The sequence below is a fragment of the Pseudophryne corroboree genome, chromosome 8 (assembly GCF_028390025.1).
Source record: "Pseudophryne corroboree isolate aPseCor3 chromosome 8, aPseCor3.hap2, whole genome shotgun sequence".
Lineage (NCBI taxonomy): Eukaryota > Metazoa > Chordata > Amphibia > Anura > Myobatrachidae > Pseudophryne > Pseudophryne corroboree.
In genome coordinates, this window is record NC_086451.1 from 372,863,551 (window position 1) to 372,884,211 (window position 20,661).

Genomic DNA, 20,661 nt, shown 5'->3' on the forward strand with positions numbered 1-20,661 from the left:
TGTTGCTTTTTTCAGGTTCCTTCTGTGCTTTTCATCTATGCCTCCAAGTCTGTTCTAATAGCCCTTAGCATAAAGCTGCTCACTGGATAGAGCTACACAAAAGATTCCTATAAAGACATGGATGGAAAACTCAGAAGTAATACAGCAAAAACAGAAAGAAATGCAGAAAACTTTCCAGGGGCCCATTAGCGTTACCTGAAGGTAGACAACCTTTTAATGTCTCAGATACTGTAGAAAAGAAATAAGGCCTACATAAAGGTTCCAAGCACAAACTAGAACATAAAGCAAAAGAAACATACCGGGTTATGCACAGTCATAGGTCCTTTCTGAGGCTAAAACGATAAGAAAGTATAACATAAACGGACAAGAGTCTACATTATTTCAAGGTTTCAACATGTAAATGACGAAATACCATAATAAGGTTATGAATCGTTTTATATATCATTTTGGCAAACTCACCATTGGCATTCCACACACAGGTGGCATCACCATGCTTGGTACCTAAACCAACAAGAAAAGACATAATTATCCTCTCACTTATTAATACGTGTTTGCTGCCATAAAAATATAAATTATGTTTAGTTACTTGTATAATATATTTATTCATTTTATACTAATGAGATATAGCGGAGGTTTGGGAACCTTCTGTATTAGAGGAGAAAGGACAACAATAAATATCCGGGATGCAGTCATGTGATCCGACCGCCGGTCACTACAGTATACCGACTTCGGAATACCGAGCGCTGGACAGCCTGACACTTGGCATACTGACTAACAGGGACTATTGCCACTTGTGTTTGTCCACGACACCCATGGAGTGGGAATAGAAACTGTGCCGAGTGCAGCGAGCCACTGAGCCCGCAGCATGGTGAACGCAGAGACCCCGCAAGGGGCTTCATTGCGCTCACCCTCTGCCGGCATTCTGGAGATTACATGTGAGGGTAAGCCACATCTGTGGTATTGGAGCCTGTGGCCAGTTAAGAATGTTTAAGTGTTCCTTGAACACTGGGTATTTATTTATTTATTTAGTGATCAGAAACAATGGTGTGTTTAGGTCTTCGTCAGTGTATCCTTATATGTATCTATCTCCTTTGTAAAGAAAGAAAACAAAAGGTGACTCACCATGGGTGCTGCATACGCTGGAGGGGCAAATGCACTCTGAACCTGAAATTGCAACATGAAATAACAAGATGACCTCAAAATATTGCAATGATCTACAGCTAAATAATATCAGCAGGGAAACTAGTTACCGGAAGATGAGTACTATTATTAATCAATGTCCTCCCTCTACATTTGTATCCCAAAATGCAAACGTAAAAAAATAAATCATTCCTAGTTACTGGTATAATATATTTATTAATATTATACTGATGAGATATGGATAGGACAACTCTAAGTATCCTTAGAGGGGAAACAAAAGTCACACCAAGCCTGGTGTCAGAGCTCACATACATAGGTGACATCCCCCCTTCCCCCCAAAAAATAAATAAATAAATAAATGCAATAAATAAATTTGAGAGGCACCATTGTACTGGGTCAGTGTCAGCGAGAAAATCCCCTTTCCGGCTGCTCAACCCCCTCCCTTTCTAAAGCCCTTCTCCACCTGCCTCCAGAGCCCTTCACCACCCACCTCCAGGGTTGTTCCTCACCCAACTAAAGGGCCTTCATACCCCTCCGCACCCAGTTCCAGCTCTTACAGTGTGTGGCTAGTTACTGTGAGACTAGCCCTGAACCTTTCTCACCTTCCACTTCGTGTGTTACTCCCCTCTTCCCCCTTCATCCTTTCCTGCCCTCCTTCCACGAATCATCCCAGAACAACAACAATAAGAAAGTAGGATTTTGGTACTTACCAGGTAAATCCTTTTCTTTGAATCCATAGGGGGCACTGGAGTACTCTTGGGATATGGACGGGGCGTAGCCGGAAATGGCACATTTAAATATTTAAATTAGTAACTGGTTACCCCCCTCCATACTCCCATAGAGACTTCAGTATTTTTACTGAGCCGAACAGGAGCGATAGAGAGGATGAACCATAGAGAATTACATATAACATTATAATATAACGGTCAACACTAAAGTTGACACATAACGTAAATTATAACGGTCAACACTAAAGTTGACATATAACGTAAATTATAACTGTCAACACTAAAGTTGACACATAACGTAAATTATAACGGTCAACACTAAAGTTGACACATAACGTAACTGACAACTAAACAGTTTACAACATAATAGATATCACCGTAGCATAATATCCATTGGTGATAATGTGTTCTCATAAGATCCACTGAGCTTACCACAAGACAGGGAAACCTGCTCTGGGTGGGCGTCCAGTGCCCCCTATGGATTCAAAGAAAAGGATTTACCTGGTAAGTACCAAAATCCTACTTTCTTTTTCATCCACTAGGGGTCACTGGAGTACTCTTGGGACGTACCAAAGTTTCCCCCTTGGGCGGGAGAGCAGTTTGGCACCTGTAACACTAGACGGCCAAAGCTATATGCTGATGCCGTAAACGTAGCAAACATGCAAAAGCGCACAACGTGTGCACTGATGGTCATGCACCGATGACCCTGTAGCAGCTTGTCTAAGTTGTTTCTTAGAAGGTCCACGACCTGCTGCGTATGACTTTCACAAGGAATGTGTGAAATAGCCTGACACTGATGGAGGCGGTTGTAGCCTATGATGAAGCTAAGCCTGATGTATGGTATAACGTCTGCTTGGAAGCTGGCAAAGCCAAGATAACTACATTACAGAGAACAAACTGTATGTCTGTGTTACGTACAGTTGATGTTTTGGGCTACATAAACGCGCAGAGCGCGTACCACATCTCAAGTAATTGAAGTTCCTGAACCTACTGATAACACAGGAACTACGATTGATTAAGTGATGTATAACATCTTAGGTAAGAAAACGGAATTTGTGCGAAGTTTCGCTCTATGATCATAAAACACCAGATATGGTGACTTGCATGAGAAGGCACCCAATGTTAAAACACGCCTTGCTGAGGCTAAGGCTAAGCGAAACTGTTTTCCAAGTGAAAAGCTTAACATCCACTTGTTGTAAGGGTTCAAAATATGAAGATTGTAAGGAAAAAATTAAATCTAAAACCAGATTCAAGTCCCATGGCGTAGTAGGAGGTATAAATGGAGATCGTACTCTGAGGACACCTTGCAGAAAGGTGTGTATAGTCGGCAAAAGAGCCAAACGCCTGTGAATGTAACCTGACAAGGCAGAGACCTGCACCTTTAGTGTAGATAAACATAGTCCTCCACCTAACTCAGTCTGTAAAAATATTAAAAGAGGGGTTCTGTGATAATGAGCTGCCATAACTGGCTTCCTAGCACGTAACCTGGTTAGTAGAAACAGATTCTGGAATCTGGAATTCTCCCTTAATAAGAGGGCGGTTTCAACAACCACCCCGGCAAATGCAGGTGCGCTAAATCGGGTAAAGAAACGGACCCTGTTGTAACAGATCCGGACGTGGCGTACGCGGTCAAGGACCGGCCGCGAGAAGTTCGCGGAGATCTGAGAACCATGCTTCCCGAGGCCAATAAGGCACCACTAGTATGACCGCCGTGGACTCTCGTTTGGTCCGCTTTAGCAACCTAGGAAGCAGCGGAAACGGTGGAACCGATACAAAGCTGTACGGCCACACGATCGTGAGAGCATCCACTGCATTTTGAGCTCGTGCTCTGGACACATACTGGAATGTTTTTTTCTTTTTTCTTTTTTTGCGAGATGCCATTAGATCTCCCTGTGGGTAATGCCACTGCTGGACCAACATCTGGAACGTTTCTGAATTCAATGCCCAGTATCCTGGATGAAAATCCTGACAGCTGGGACAATCTGCCTCCCAGCTGTCCACTCCAACACAATACTGCCGACAATATCACCTGGTGACACTCGGCCCAATTGAGGATTCGAGCAACTTCCCGCATGCCATGCGACCTCGAATTCCTCTGCGACAGCCGTGGCGTTGTCTGACTGCACCTGGACAGTCTGAGACCGGAGCATGTGCACTGCTTGTTGCAGCGCGTTGGAAATTGCCCTGAGATACAGGTCATTTAATTGACAGCAATCTTCCATGATCTGACCAGAGACTCTGAAGTTGACAATTTTGGACCACAGCTCCCCAACCCCTGAGACTCGCGTCCGTTGTAAGAATTATCCAATTCCATACGCCGAACATTCTCCCTGCGGTGAGATTGTGTACTTGGAGCCACCAGAGTAGTGATACTGTGGCTCTTGGAGCCAACCGCACTATTTGATGAATTTGTAGATGCGTGCAATACCATTCAGGTGAAAAATGACCTGAATGAACTCCTGCAAACTGGAGTGCGTCGTAAGACGCCACCCTCCTTCCTAGTAGTCGTCCAAATGCACTAAGATAGTCCGTGGATTGCGTACTAACTGTACGCGATGACGTACATTTTGTATTGTGTTCAGGCAGGGAAATCCGTTTATCCATGGACTCATTCCTATGCATGAATAATTTGTAACGGAATGAGGGTTGGTTTCTTGAGGTTGACAATCCAACCGTGCTGAACGACGCCATTGTACGTTAGTAATGCACGTTGCAGGAATAAGCGTTGAGACGGAGCGTTGATGAGCAGATCTCCAAAGTACGGAAATGTTATCCTTCTCAGGGATCTGAGATGAGCTATTATGACAGCTTTTACTTGTGACTACCCGAGGCCGATAAGAAGCCAAGTGGTAGCATTTGAAAGTAAGAATGGATTTTTACAGAAAACCCTAAGTAGGCCTGTGTAAATTCGAGATCCATCGTAATCCGGTATTACTGCGGATCCCAATCTGCAGACACCGACTGCAAGTATTCCATGATGAACCTGTAGCAAGCAACGTACTGTCTGCAGGGTCAGTATTGGACTGACAGAGTCATCCAGCTTTGGAACTATCCAAAACCGAAATATAACCGCGACTCGGGTGTTGACTGCGGTATCAAACTACTGAGACTACTATAGTGTCTGTGTAGCACCGCCGTCTTGTCCTCTGACCTAGGCAGACCTGTCTTGCCCATGGCAATGATGCAAAACCGTCAACTGTATTTTCATAATCTGTGAATCCAACTGTGCGGATCCACCCAGTGCCGCCTATCCACAACTGACGATCGGAGATGCTGGAACGCCATTATGGCATTGGCTTGTCAGTGGCGTAGATGTAAAGGCCACTGAAACTTGGATAGAGACCTCTCAAAGTAGGTGGCCGTACCATAACCATAGTCTACCACATGTCCTGTAGCACGGCGGTGAAAGGAGCGAGTCGTAAAGACAATATCCTGAGTAGTTCTATTCAGGAATTTGCGTAGACAATGGTAGGAAATCAGATATTCCTGCGAAAAGCAGGTGTCCAAAACAGGACCAAACCTGTAGCCAGCGCAAGGTAATGCCTCTATTCTCGTTCGAAATCCGACATCGCCTGTTAAGAACGTAGCCAAAGTGGACGTTGTGCCGCCACTAGTGAAGCTAAAAGGCGAGAACAAAACTGGCTGACGTCCACAGAAGCTGTAATCAGCGAGAAGTGGAAGGTGTTCTTCTTGTAGTGCAATGTGAACTGGAGTGCCATGCCCTACAGCTTTGTTAACCCAAACTCCCACCAAAGCAGGGCGAAGCAACATCCCTACTGCTGTGTCCTGTAGGGCATGCTCCGCCGGGTAATTAAACGTCGTAGACCGAAACGGACAAGGGATAACAGTTGAGAACCTGACGGACAGGCCTGTTGACATGAGGACTGGCGGTGAATCGACCGCAAACAATGCAGCTGAAACAATCATTTATAAGACAATAAGCAAATTTGTCCCCCCCAGGCAGTACATGCGCTCGCATCCCAAAGAGGAGCAGCAAGGGTCTGTCTGTGCAGTCGCATTTGTCCGACACACTGTCTGACCAACTTTGCAGCGAAGCTGCTTGTTTGACTTTGCATTAGACTTACTGCTCATGTACACCAAGCAGTAAGTACAGAAGGACTGACCCGTATCGTGACTTGGTACCCTGTAAGTAAAGTGTGTTTAATCTGCATTACAGTGCACGTGTGCTGTACAAAAACAACTAAAACTCCTAACACCACCCCGGCTCCTCCAGAGGCTGAGTGTTGTAGTGCAGCAACTTCCTGGGAAGAACCAGGAAGTAAAGTTAAAATGGTGTCCGCCATGTGCTTGCAAGAATAGACTGTAATGTTATCTGATACATCAATCTTCACGATATTATATATATATATATACAGTATTTGCTGGCGTATAAGACTACTTTTTTGCCCTGAAAAACATGCCTCCAAGTGGGGGGGTCGTCTTATACGCCGGGTGCACTTCAGTTGGGATAGACATAGCTGCCATAGTGGCCTTCCGATACTCACTCATGTGAAACCGGTAACACTAAATGCACACAGGGGTATACTTTTATACATTTTACAACTTTCTCCTCGCCCCCTCCCCGCTTCTTATGCATACCTTGATAAATACTCCCTATCCAAATCTCTTATAAGGTCATAATATACAGTATGTCACAAATCTGATGTTCTTTTACGTTTTATTTGGTGTGTGGAAGGGGGTAGTCTTATACGGCGATTATATAACAAACTCTATATTTTGAGTGGAAATGTTGGGGGTCGTCTTATACGCCCAGTCGTCTTATACGCCGGCAAATACGGTATATAAATATATATATAAATATACACCCAATCAGACCTGTGTAAATATATATATGTATGTATATATATATTACACCCCTATACACACATCCAGATTATAGATATATCATATTGCCCAGCAGTCATATTATTGTGACCCCCTCACAGGCTTAATAGCCTGAGCTGTTTGCTGCCTAAACGCAGCTTAGTTATTGGGGCATCCCTGCGGGCATTCCTCCCCCTCCTCTGTCCTACAGCGTTGGACCGCGGCAGCTATGAGAGCTGTCCGCGGTCATGAAGCTGCAGACTCCCCCCCCCCCCCCTGCTCCCCCCTGGATTTCCGACTATTCAGCGGATGGGAGCCGGGGAGCGGCGGAAGCAGGGACCAGGAAGCGGCGGGACTTTGAGCGGCCGTGGCCGGAGCGGCTTCCGGAGACTGGGGAGCTGATGAAAGAGCGGGCCGCGGCAGTAGCTGTCCGCGGCTGGCTCGCCTGCTCTCCACTCCAGAGCCGTGTGAACCGAGGGAGGATAGCGGCATGTGCAGACGCCGGAGATGCGGTGAGCGGTCCTGCGGCAGTGCCGGGGACCGCTCGCTGGCTCCCCTGCAAGCACTCAGCGACGCCGTATTTACACTGACCGCGGGTAGGGAGCGCGGATGGGAGCGACGAGTGGCAGGCAGCAGGGGTTGACATAATACACCCACATAGAGGGCGGCAGCGTGAGCTGACCGCCCGCAATAAACAGTAATAGAAAGTAAGTGAGCGGCGGCAGTGAGAGCTGCCTACCGCTCAGTACCTGCACCACCCGTGGAGGCCATGACGGGGCTTCTCTGCCAAGCTCCGTCCTGCTTCCATGTGCAGCCTGAGGCTGCAGTCAGCTCTGCTGATTTTTGTCAATGGCGGGGCCCTTTTCATGGGCACCGGCAGACCATCTGCTGCCTTTTGCAGCACCAGCGATCCCGGACCCACGCTTTTTGATAAGCTGGGAAGGGATCGGGTAGAAAAAATGAAAAATAATCTTGTTTGAAGAGTCTAAGGACATCCTGTCCACTTGTACCTTCCGACTAGAGGCACAGAAAAATACTGAAGTCTCTATGGGAGTATGGAGGGGGTAACCAGTTACTAATTTAAATATTGAAATGTGCCATTTCCGGCTACGCCCCGTCCATATCCCAAGAGTACTCCAGTGACCCCTAGTGGATGAAAAAGAAAGTCTTTCAAACTCAATAAATAATGAATGGGCCTCTTACTGTGGTCTACTACACTATGGGGGTAATTCAGAGTTGATCGCAGCAGCAAATTTGTTAGCAGTTGGGCAAAACCATGTGCACTGCAGGGGGAGGCAGATATAACATGTGCAGAGAGTTAGATTTGGGTGGGGTGAGTTCAATCCGAAATCTAAATTGCAGTGTAAAAATAAAGGAGCCAGTATTTACCCTGCACAGAAACAAAATAACCCACCCAAATCTATCTCTCTCTGCAAATGTTATATCTGCCCCCCCCTGCAGTGCACATGATTTTGCCCAACTGCTAACAAATTTTCTGCTGCGATCGGCTCTGAATTACCCCCTATAATCTGTATTTCCCATTGTGTCCTTTATGTTGTCTTTAACATAAATATGTGTGTATACGGGTGTGTGTGTGTGTGTGTGTGTGTGTGTGTGTGTGTGTCTGTGTCTGTGTGTCTGTATGGATAGATCAATCTATCATCAGGTAGGTGATGTGGTGAGTAAGTCCAGTTGCCCCTGAGCGTTTTAAGGGTGCAAAATTAACTGATACCTTAGACCCCCTCTTCCCCCTGGCCTATAAACGTTGTGGGGCCCCTGCTCACATACATAGTGCTACACGTGGACAGAGCTATGATGACTAGTTGGTAAAAGCAGCTTAGCCAGACCTGCAGAAAGTTCCATTGTAACATATGAAGAAACAAACAGCAGATTACATGTGAGGGCAAGCCACGTCTGTGGTATTGGAGCCTGAATCCTGACAGCTGGTGAAATACCGATGCCCGGAATCCTGACAAACACTAGGTATTCCCACTCTGTTGGTGCCAACCAAGTAGGAATAGAACCTTGTGGTGAGCAAAGCAGGCCACCGGACCTGATGCGTGGCGAGAGCAGCGAGCCCGCGAGGAGACACGCTGCCTCACTGTCGGGATTCCTGCAGAAGGGATATTGTTGTCGGTATAGAGACAGTCGGCTTCCCGTCGGTTGGGATATCATATGTATTCCATATCTCCTTTGTAAAGAAAGAAAACAAAAGGTGACTCACCATGGGTGCTGCATACGCTGAGGAGGCAAATGCATTCTGAACCTGAAAATGCAACATGAAATAACAAGATGAACTCAAAATATTGCAATGATCTTTATCTAAATCTTAAAAATATCATCAGGGAAACTAGTTAAGATGAGTACTATTTCTTATCAAAGTCCTCCCTCCACACTCTTACCCCATAATGCAAAATGTGTGAAATAAACTTGTCAACAGAAGCTGTTAACATAGCATAATGCCAAACACCAATTCCGGAATCCCGACACCCGTCAGAATGACGACAGAATCCAGAAAAGCTTGGGATCCCGACACCCCAATCCCGGAATCCTGAAGTATAAGTATAGCCGGGATGGTTAGGGTTAGGCTGTGGGCGGTGTAGGGGGTGGGATAGCTTTGTCCACCGACCGGAGGCTTAGGGTTAGGCTGCAGGGGGTGGAGGTTAGGGTTAGGCTGCGGTTAGGGGGGGTTCGGGTTTAGGCACTAAGGGGGGAGGGTTAGGCTGCAGGGAGTGGGGGTTAGGTTTACGCACTAACCAGGGAGGCTAGTGTTGGGCACTGAGGGGGGAGGCTATGGTTAGGCACTAAGGGGGGAGATTAGGGTTAGGCACTAAGGGGGAGGTTAGGGTTAGGCACTAATGGGGAGGTTATAGTTAGGCTGCGGTAAGGGAGGGTTAGGTGGTGGTGGGGAGTTAGAATGTTACTTAATATTAGCATCAGTGAGTTATCACCAACAAAGGACATACTCACATAACCTGGGGTATACGGAGGTGGTGCCGGTAACATTTCAGTCTGGAATTGTAATATAAAGAAAAGGTATTGTACTAGGTTGGTTAATATACTAGAGTGCTACTGTGGTCCAGTCTGCTTGTGAGTAACAAATGACCCCCTTTTCTGCACAGGAACACATGCTGATGTATCATTTTGGATTGTGTTTAGGTATAGATCTAGTGTTAGATTCAGGGCTTCAGATGACAATAGGAGATTTGATTCCCATTTGCGAAAATTGTATTTTATATCAAAGTGTACTCAGCACCTATAAATAGAGGGGATGGGCTAAGTTGGGCAAAAATTGTGCATTATTCACAAATGCGGAATGCGTTCTGAAGAAAGGCCTGCTGAGCTAGTAGTAAATGCGAAATGGGTCCATCTCGGCATGGCCAGAACATGCACCTGCTGTGCCCCTGCAGACAACAGAAGCAAATGTGCCAGGGTTGTAACAGGGGGTGTGGCTTTACATCATTCTGTGCGCTCAAAATTCACACCACAGTACATACAGGCCAGACAGAGTAATCAATGGCTAACAAAGTTACAGGAAGCAGTAAAAGAAAAAAACAACACAACGCAAGTACGTCATTTCAAGTTTTTAAGTTCACATTAATAAATGCAGATTAGGAAACAACCTTTATTTGCTGCAGACTTTTACTGTGTTCATACGAACAGATCGCAACAGCAATATTACTAAAATATTAGCATAAGAGGGTGGGACTTAGAAGCATTCCGCCAATCAAATGTGACTGAAGATCATCATCATTATCAGTTTGTGCTTGCACCTAATAATCTGCAAACATGCATAATGCATACATCCTAACTGTCCCGAATCCAGAGGGACAGTCCCACTATTCGGACACTGTCCCGTTGTCCCTCGTGCGGGCAGCAGAGTTTTGAGGGCGGGGGGGGGGGGGGGGGGAGGGTGTTGGGATATCCTTTGATCAGTCGCTGCTCTGCTCTACAAAGCAGCGAGTGATCTCTGAATAGATGCTGTGCGCACACACATGACATCTATTCAGTGCTGGGAGGTGAGCAGGGTGCTGACCAGCTGCTCGGGGAGTCCTGGGCACCCCCCCAAAATGCCGGACAATGGGTTAGTGTAGTGAGGCCACGCCCACTTCACCCATTGCCACGCCCCATTTCCGAGTCACACGGCTACGCCACGTGACCGTCCCAATCATCTCAACTAAGAAGTTGGAAGGTATGATATATGCGTCTGCCTAGTGGTCAGCATTGGTTTCATTTTCACTCCCTTATTGTACTGCAACTATGTCCACATTCCCCTGTCCATCACCACCTCAGCCCCTTCATGCAAGGAGCTGTTAATGAGAAATGTGTCACAGAAGAAGTTTCACGCTGGTTGGTGCACATGGCCATTAGAAACTTTAGGTGCAGAATACATTTGTGACCAACTCTACATCCGGCCACATACGGGCAGCCATTACATAGGACGGAACAATAGTTTAAGAGAATGCATCCTATTAATTCACAAAGTAATAAAGGAGGAGTTGAACCAATGACCTTCCAACTGCCATTTCCTACACTATGCTAGATAACTGACAGTTGGAAGCTGGCTGGTTGCTAAGTTCAACTTCCCCACTGTATCTCTGAAAGGTTTGATACATCTCCCTGTAAGTCTCAGTCAGCTGCGGCTCCTACCTGGCTGGATGCTGCCCGTGCTGCATTGTCTCCGCAGCCTGACATGCTGCCCTGGTCCCTGCTGCTGGCCGGGTCCCGGATGGAACTGGTAGGCACTGGGACAAGCGCATGCACACAAGCGGCGACTTGACTGCGCATGCACAAACCCGCTGGCTTCTGTGGACTGCGTCGGCAGCAGCCTATAGAAGCCATGTAGAGCTGACAATGACACAGTTAGTGACTTCCTACAGGAATCGAGCTCCCTGCTAACTGCAGCCTGGTCTGGCAGTCCCAGAGGGAGGAAACACCTCCTAAAGGGACTGCAGGTGACTGGCAGGTAGAACTTCCATTAGGAAGTCACTGACAGTCACAGTGAAGCCAGTACAGTCACGGAATGCAACTAGCTTACTCTGCAGTGGCGGATTTTCATGGGGGGAGGGTGCAGTCCTGCACCCTATAGGTAAAATCCACCACTGGTCTCGGTGAATAAATCAGCTGCATTCTAGTGCAGAATGGCTCAACTGCCAAAATGGTGGACTCCACAAAGTGCAGACAACAAGTACACCTTATAGGTATACTCTAGTACTCATTTACAGGTGACTGAATTCTCCTGAAATGCTGTCGGGCACTTGGGGGAAAGGGAAATGTGCTGAGTTTATTAGGAAATATTGTTATGTTGGTGGTATTATTCTTCAACACTGACATTTACCATTATCAGAGGACCTGATTCTGATTTGCAAGTAAAGCAAGTAACTTTGCATCAGGAACAAACTAGGGGCCTAATTCAGACCTGATCGCTGCTGTGCGTTTTCACACAGCAGTCAATCAGGTCTGAACTGCGCATGCATCGGCGCCGCAGTGCGCCGGCGCATGCCAGACAGCAGATGGCCATCTCTGCTCTGCGATCGCCTCTGCCTGATTGACATGCAGAGGCGGTCGCTGAGCGGGAAGGTACGGGCCAGAGATGTTTGGGGGCGCGGCCCGGGCAACGATTTTTGCAGCCCTGAGATCAGATAGTGGCCGCCTACAGGGGGATTGTATTTTAGCTGCACAAGTGTGCGAACGCATGTGTAGCAGAGCTGTACAAACTGATTTTGTGCAGTTTCTGCGCAGCTCAGGACTTACTATGCCGCTGCGATCACATCAGGTTGCTTGGGACCGGATTTGACGTCAGACACCCTCCCTTCAAACGCTTGGACACGCCTGCGTTTTTCCAAACACTCCCTGAAAACGGTCAGTTGACACCCACAAACGCCCTCTTCCTGTCAATCTCCCTGCAAACACCTGTGCGAATGTATCCTTCGCACAAACCCATCTCTGACCGACAATCCCCTTTGCAGCTGTGCGACGTGCCAGCGCAATGCAGTTCAGATCTGATCGCCCGCTGTGCGAAAACGCACAGCAGCGATCAGATCTGAATTACCCCCTAATTCAGACCTGCTTACAGCAGCAAATTTGTTAGCTAATGGGCAAAACCATGTGCACTGCAGATGGGGCAGATACTGTGTAACATGTGCAGAGAGAGTTAGATTTGAGTGGGTTATATTGTTTCTGTGCAGGGTAGATACTGGATGCTTTATTTTTACACTGCAATTTAGATTTCAGATTGAACACATCCCACCCAAATTTAACTCTCTCTGCATGTTGTTGTTATTATTATTATTATTATTATTAGCAGTTTCTTATATAGCGCAGTGTATAGAACAAAAGTGGGCAAAGACAGACAGACATAGAGGTAGGAGGGCCCTGCTCGCAAGCTTACAATCTATAGGGAAATAGGCATTGATACACAAGGATAGATGCTACCTGTTACATAATGGTCCACCAGATAGTTAGGTTCTTAATGGGTTGTATGATATGATCACCCAGCAATGTTGGATGACAAAAATATGTGAAGTTATGGGGACTGTACAGAAAGAATGTAACTGGTTAGGGATGCATTGAAGTTATGTGGGTGGGTCTGGAACTTGGTAGGCTTGTCTGAAGAGGTGAGTTTTCAGGGAACGTTTAAAGGTTTGGAGACTACAGGAGAGTCTTATTGTGCATGGGAGGGCATTCCACAGAGTGGGTGAAGCCCGGGTAAAGTACTGTAATTTTGAGTGGGAACAGGTAATAAATGTGGATGAGAGACGCAGATCTTGTTTAGAGCAGAGAGGTCTGGTAGGGAGATATTTTGAGATGAGTGAGGAGATGTATGATGGTGCAGTTTGGTTAATAGCCTTGTATGTAAGTAAATGTATTTTATATTTGACACGGTAGAATACCGGTAACCAATGGAGGGACTGACAAAGCGGATCAGCAGACGAAGAACGTCTAACGAGGAAGATTAGCCTCGCAGCTGCATTTAAAATGGATTGAAGTGGTGAGAGCCTATGTTTGGGAAGACCAGTAAGGAGACTATTACAATAATCAATGCGGGAGATGATGAGTGCATGGATTAGAGTTTTTGCAGTGTCTTGTGTAAGATAAGGGCATATTTTAGATATGTTTTTTAGGTGCACGTAACATGATTTAGAGTCAGATTGAATGTGTGGAACAAAGGACATTTCAGAGTCAAGGGTGAAACCTAGGTAGCGACCTTGTGGGGTAGGGTGGATAGTCTCATTGTCAACACTTATGGATATATCAGGTTGGTAACTACTCTTGGCTGATGGGAAAATAATTAATTCTGTTTTGGAAATGTTGAGTTTGAGGTGGCGAGATGACATCCAAGATGAAATGGCAGACAGGCATCCAGTGACACGAGCCAATACAGATGGTGATAAATATGGGGAGGATAGGTAGATTTGAGTATCATCAGCGTACAAATGATACTGAAATCCGAAGGAGCTGTTTAGTTTACCAAGTGATGAGGTATAGATTGAGAACGGTAGAGGACCCAAGACTAAGCCTTGCGGTACTCCAACTGATAGAATTAGAGAAGAAGAGGTAGAATCATAGAGAAGTGAACACTGAAAGAGTGATTAGATAGGTAGGATGAGAACCAAGTAAGGGCTGTGTCCTGAAGACCTAGGGATTGTAGTGTTTGTATGAGAAGAGAGTGGCCAACAGTGTCAAAAGCAGCAGAGAGATCTAGAAGAATAAGAAGTGTGTAATGTCATTTTCGATCTAGCAGTGACTAGATCATTCACTACTTTGGTCAGTGCCGTCTCTGTGGAGTGTTGGGCACGAAAGCCTGATTGAAGTGGGTCCAATAAGTTCTGGGTGTTAAGAAAGTGTGTAAGGCGAGTGTAGGCAAGTCTCTCAAGTAGCTTGGAGGGACATGGTAGCTGAGAAATGGGACGGTAGTTAGTGAGTGTGTTTGGGTCAGAGTTGTGTTTTTTTAGAATGGGAGTAATAACTACATGTTTAAACAGAGAAGGAAAGATACCAGTACAGAGAGAGGGATTACACATTTTAGTTAAGGTTGGGTTAAGCACAGGAGACAAAGTTTTACTGACTTGTGAGGGTATAGAATCAAGAGGAGAGGTAGTGGAGTGGGAGGATGAAAAGAGTGTTGATACTTCATCTTCACTTGTGGGATCAAATGAAGAGAAAGTGCCAGAGGGTTCAGGTAGGCAGTTGAGCAGGTCACTGGCTGAGTTAGAGCATACCATTTCATCTCGGATTTTATCAATCTTATCCTTGAAGTAGGAAGCAAGTCCTTGTGCACGGATAGTAGCTAGTGGGGGAGGTGAGGGAGGGTAAAGAAGTGATTAAATGTATTAAAAAGTCGCTTGGGGTTGGTGGCATGATAAGAGATGAGAGATTGGAAATATGTTTGTATGGCAGTGTCCAGGGCCTGACGATAGGAGTGGTAGGTGGTCTTATATGTGAGAAAGTCACTTGGATTCTGAGATTTATGCCACTGATGTTCTACTTTACGTGACAGATTTTGTAGGTGTCTTGTTGATTTAGAGTGCCATGGTTGGCATCAAAGCCTACGTGGAGTGTGATGGGTAGCTGGAGCCACTTCGTCAAGGGCACTCTCTAGGGTCTGGTGCAGGTGGGATAAAGCAGTGTCAGTTGTGGTAAGTGTAGAGATTGGTGAGAGGAGATGTTACAGAGAAGTGGAAAGTTGTTGAAAATGTATATTGTTAGTGTTTCTGCAGGTTAGAGGAGGCTTGCTTGGTTTTGGTGTCATAAAATTTAGAGTAATAGAAGAACTTGTGAAGGTGATCAGGTTGTGATCAGAGAGAGGGAAAGGAGTGTTAATGAATTTGAAAACTGAGCAGAGCCTGGTGAACACAAGAGTGAGTAGAGGAGTCGGACGATTGGGTAAGGCCAAGAGAGGAGGTTAGAGAGAGGAGTTTGGAGCCATGAACAGACTGTGGACTGTCAAGAGCTGTATTGAAATTGCCCATAATGATGGTGGAGATGTCAGAGGATAAGAAGTGTGGGAGCCAGGCAGAGAAATCTTCTAGAAATTGTTGTTTAGGTTGCCCAGGAGGACAATAGATAGCTGCAACACGCAGAGAGAAGGGGGTGAAAATCCTGATAGAGTGAACTTCAAATAATGTGAATGCGAGAGATGGAACCTGAGGTAGAACAGCGTATGTGAAAAATTTGGACAGTAAGATTCCAACCCCACCACCTTTACTATTATTAGGCCTGGATGTGTGTGTGAAGTGGAAACCACCATGTGACAGTGCTGCAGGGGAGGCCGTGTCTGATTGTGTGAGCCATGCTTTTGTTATAGCCAGCAGATCAAAGTTGTGAGATATGAAGAGGTCATAGATGGATGCTAATTTGTTACAAACAGAGCGTGCATTCAATAAGGCACATTTTAGTGCCTTGGAGGGGGATGGGAGACACGTGTTATTTATGAGGTTAGATGGATTTCTATGTTGTTTTGAGATAGCTGAGTGTGAGAGGTACAGGTGGTTGGGGCCTGGATTTGGTGATATGTCCCCAGCTAATAAAAGCAGAAGAGTGAGATAAATATTGGTGGATGTTTGCGAGTGTTTATTATGGTGGCCAATTGTGGTTGTCAAAATGTTATGTTATATCTGCCGCCCCTGCAGTGGACTTGGTTTTGCCCATTTGCTGCTAAGATCAGGTCTGAATTAGGCCCTATGGTGCAATGCAAATCAAACAAATACTGTACATTTCTATTTTTCTGTGCAGGGTAAATAATGGCTGCTTTTGCATGTAGCCCACAAATGTCACACAGCTTTATTTTTAAACTGCAATTTAGATTTCAGTTTGGATGCACCCCAACCAAATCAAACGGGATCCAGTCTGAAAGTCGACACTGCTAGGTCGACAATGTTTTGGTCGACCACTATAGGTCGACAGGCACTAGGTCGACAGTGATGGAAGGTCGACGTGTTCTATGTCGACCGCTCACAAGGTCGACATGAGTTTTTCACTTTTTTTCTTCATTTTTTTCACTTTTTCATACGTAACGATCCATGTGGACTACGATTGGGAATAGTAACCTTGCCCGAAGCATGGCAAGCGAAGCGAGCCATGTGAGGGGACACGGTGCACTAATTCGGCTTCCCAGTCACTGTAAGGAGTGAACGGCACAAAAAAACGTAAAAAACTCATGTCGACCTTGTGAACTGTCGACACAGAACATGTCGACCTAAGAACCATGTCAACCTTAAATCCCTGTCGACCTAGTGACTGTCGACCTTCAGTGGTCGACTCAAACACTGTCGACCTAGATGGTGCCGATTTGATGAACCACACCGAATCTAACTCTCTCTGCACCTGTTACATCTGCCCCATCTGTAGTGCAGCATGGTATCACACAGGTGCATAGTTACTTGCTTTTTTTTTTTTTTACTTCCAAATCTGAATCAGGCCCAGAGCCCGTTACCTTCTCTTTCATTTACCATCCTCCTGTCTAAAACAAAATAAAGAGACATGCAATAACTCTGTTTATTGTCTTCTGTCCTGGGTTGCCAACTGTCAGTACATTTAATGACAATCTCTATGAAGAATATATACATTGTGTAATAAAACAATTCACCCATTCTACTGCTGCACGAGCCACAGCTGTACACAATAATAGGCTATGGAGTGAAGGAATACAGTAAAGCAGCTCAGCGGAAGATTCCACCTGCTCAATAGCACAGTTATAACTACTTCCTCTTCTGAAGCCATGTAGTGAAATGTGGTGTACGTCAGCCAGTGACATCCAGTTAGAAGCTTCCCAACCACATTGGTGGTGTATGCTGTGACCGCATTCTGCTAAACTATATCACATCAGTAATATAAGCCCCATTAATCTCTTCCCTGTTCTGTGCCCTCCTGCATCCTTAGCCATTTCTGCCAGGAGCCCAGGACTATAACCTAGAATTTCATTGCTGACTTTCTGAACATGTTGGGGGTCATTCCAAGTTGATCGCTAGCTGAAAATGTTTGCTGCGCAGCGATGAAGCAAAAAAACGGTGCTTCTGCGCATGCGTATGCGGCGCAATGCGCACGCGTGAGGAACTTTCACAATGGCCAATGCAGTTTTACACAAGGTCTAGCAAAGCTTTTCAGTCGCACTGCTGGCCGCAGAGTGATTGACATGAAGTGGGCGTTTCTGGGTTTCAACTGTTTGGGGCGTCAAATCCGGAACTGAACAGTCTGAAGTGATCGCAAACTAGGAGTAGGTCTGGAGCTACTCTGAAACTGCACATTTTTTTTTTGTACCCGCTCTGCGATCCTTTCGTTCGCACTTCTGCTAAACTAAGCGTTTGCACGACTGCTAAAAACTGCTAGCGAGCGATCAACTCGAAATTACCCCCATTGTGCACAGTGAATATGTGGACAGCGTATAGCATTAAGTACTTACCTGGGATGGATAGAAGGTGACACAGTTGAGACTGACATCACCACTAACTTGAAGGGCCTGGATGGTTTGATAGGAGACACGGTGGCGGTATTCTAGGAGGTGTTGCCCATTCACCATGACCTAAACAGAAGACGAAAGATTACACAATTGCTCTTCCTCTCCAGTGGCCTGGAAAATTCTATCATATGAATTGTGTCCAATTATGGAGATATAAGCTGCAATTCATCATCCTTTTATATTTTGATATCTTTAATTATATAGAGAATTAACCCATCATGGTGTGATTTATTCAACGTATAAAAATCTAAGGCAAATGTAATCACTAATTATAAATAGGGCGTCTTCTTAACAGAAATGGTTTTTGGGATTACATGCATTTAAAAAGTACAAAGGCAGCTGTTCAGTTCTAGCCTAAGCAGTGTATATGGTGATCCTGACTGAAATCAGCTCTCTGCGTGGATTTATTTTTCATTTAAAGAACTACTCAACATAAGACTGACCCATGGCATTCCCGCCTACTCTCCTGGATCAGCCGGGAGGCTCCCGAAAGTCACCCCCATCAGCCGTCCTTGAAAGTGGGCGGTCCAGGGAGGCCGATGATGCGATTTGCGATGAATTGCATAATCATAGCCCCGCTCTATACAATGGCGGTAACCTGCTCATTGAATAGCGGAGGAAGGGCCAGGACGACGTGTCATATAGGGATCACCATGAAATACTGACTGTTGGATGACGCCGTCAGTATAGAGACAACAGCATCCTGGCATTGTCATTAAATGTACTGACATTTGGCAGTCAGTATGCCGGCTGCGGGGCGAGCACAGAGAGCCCCATCGCGGGCTCGGTGCGCTCACCACGCTGCGGACTCGGTGGTTCTTTTCCCACTCTATGGGTGTCGTGGACACCCACGAGTGGGAATAGCCCCTGTGATTCCGGCTGGAGGTATGGTCAGCAGTCGGGATTCCGGCGTCGGCATTCTGACCGCGGTGATCCCAAATGCCAGCAATTTAACTGCATCCCGTCATGTATTCATGTCACTGTACCACCCACCCATGATGAGGCCACGCCCCCTGTTGTACCGACCTGGCTGCCCCCTCCTGAAAGTCGATAACTATGACCCGTGGCTGTTATTCCTACAGTCACAGCTGTTCTCACACCTGTCTTGGTAACTGTCAGTTCCCAGGGATCTACATAATGGGAAGCTTAGAAAAAATACTGTGAACACTGCAAATGTGTTCAGTTGATGACAGGGTACTGCAATGTCCATTTACCATTATGGATACATTTGCACTACTTGCTAAAATAATTCAAAGTGTTTCAGGGTATCTACCCCTGCTGTACTTATCCCTTCAGACTGAGGCAGGGGTCTGTATATGGAGGCAGGGGTCTGTATATGGAGCAGGGGTCTGCATATGGAGGCAGGGGTGTCCAGGTATATCCTACTGTACATAAGGTATTTATTATGATGTTTTGTGTGAAATGGGGCATGGTGGGCATGGATTGGAGGCTTTATTTTGTCCCTATTGTGTAAATGTTGGAGGTACAGCAAATGTTACATGTTTAATCATATGTTGTTTCTTATGCTATCTGTCAGTGTGTAGCTGTGAGTATGTGACAGATTGCAGGGGTAGCCTGTCGCACTTGCACTGATCTTCCACTGATTGCCTAAGTGATCTTTGCCCCAGAGATACCAACCTGAAAGGCATGCCCATGCACAGTAATGGCTATATCAAAGTAAGTGTTCCTCTGGAAAGGCATGTGGCTCTTCCGCTCCTCCGATCCCCAGCTCTTGCACTGCATAGTGTTACACACAACAACATTTCCCTCATCAAATCGAGGGTTAAAGTGAAACGCGATGTCATTGTTGTAGCAGACGAAGTTTATTGCAAACCTAGAAAAAGAGACAGGTTCACAGTAGACAACTCATCACAGGTATCACAGCAATAAGGAAGATACAAATATGCTCCCTGTATTGTCAGCAATGTCATTCGCTATTCCTTTGTTACCGGGATTATGACTTTGTGTTACGCAGTAAATTTCACCTGTCTTCTTTTTTTGGAATAACTAGTTGACATATAAATGCCAGTGACGTTGCATAGCAGGCAGCGGTAATCGGGTTGTGCAAATAGAAGCTCCATTCCATTCACTGGATGTAAGAAAATGGAACAGGCAGTGTGCAAAACAGCTGCTGCACCAAAAACGCTCCTGACTGCAAGCGTAAAAGCTAGTGGGTATGGAGTCATAGGAATCAATGCGTTTCATTTTCATACCCTTCAACATGAGTTTAATACCGCTAAATACATGTCAGCAAAAGAATGTCATTTGATACCAGTGACTAACGGGCCTTAAGATACGTTTATCATATTAACAACTGGTTACCTACACATGCTGTAGTATGGGCTGAGAGGTCATTTAATTACCCTCCCTTTGGGCACCTGTGTAACTCACCTCTTGGCATGGCTGTGGGCTTGTCCTTGGATAGTTACCCTTTTTCCTTCAGTAATTCCCCCAAGAATAGCACTCTGGAAGGGGACAGCCTGCAGAGATATGACACAAGTAATCGCTGTA

At 45.8% G+C, this 20,661-nt stretch overlaps 1 protein-coding gene across 1 annotated transcript in view; it reads right to left on the minus strand.

Moving 5' to 3' along the window:
• LOC134949159 (galectin-4-like) overlaps positions 1-20,661 on the minus strand; it is a 56,187-nt gene that overhangs the window by 11,966 nt on the left and 23,560 nt on the right. Inside the window, exons 2-9 of the mRNA XM_063937577.1 lie at positions 20,542-20,630; positions 19,789-19,984; positions 18,094-18,213; positions 9,663-9,704; positions 8,917-8,958; positions 1,123-1,164; positions 460-501; positions 300-332 (exon numbers count right to left, since the gene is read on the minus strand). Of these exons, the coding sequence (XP_063793647.1) occupies positions 300-332; positions 460-501; positions 1,123-1,164; positions 8,917-8,958; positions 9,663-9,704; positions 18,094-18,213; positions 19,789-19,984; positions 20,542-20,630 (606 nt within the window). The remainder of the gene's footprint in view (positions 1-299; positions 333-459; positions 502-1,122; positions 1,165-8,916; positions 8,959-9,662; positions 9,705-18,093; positions 18,214-19,788; positions 19,985-20,541; positions 20,631-20,661) is intronic.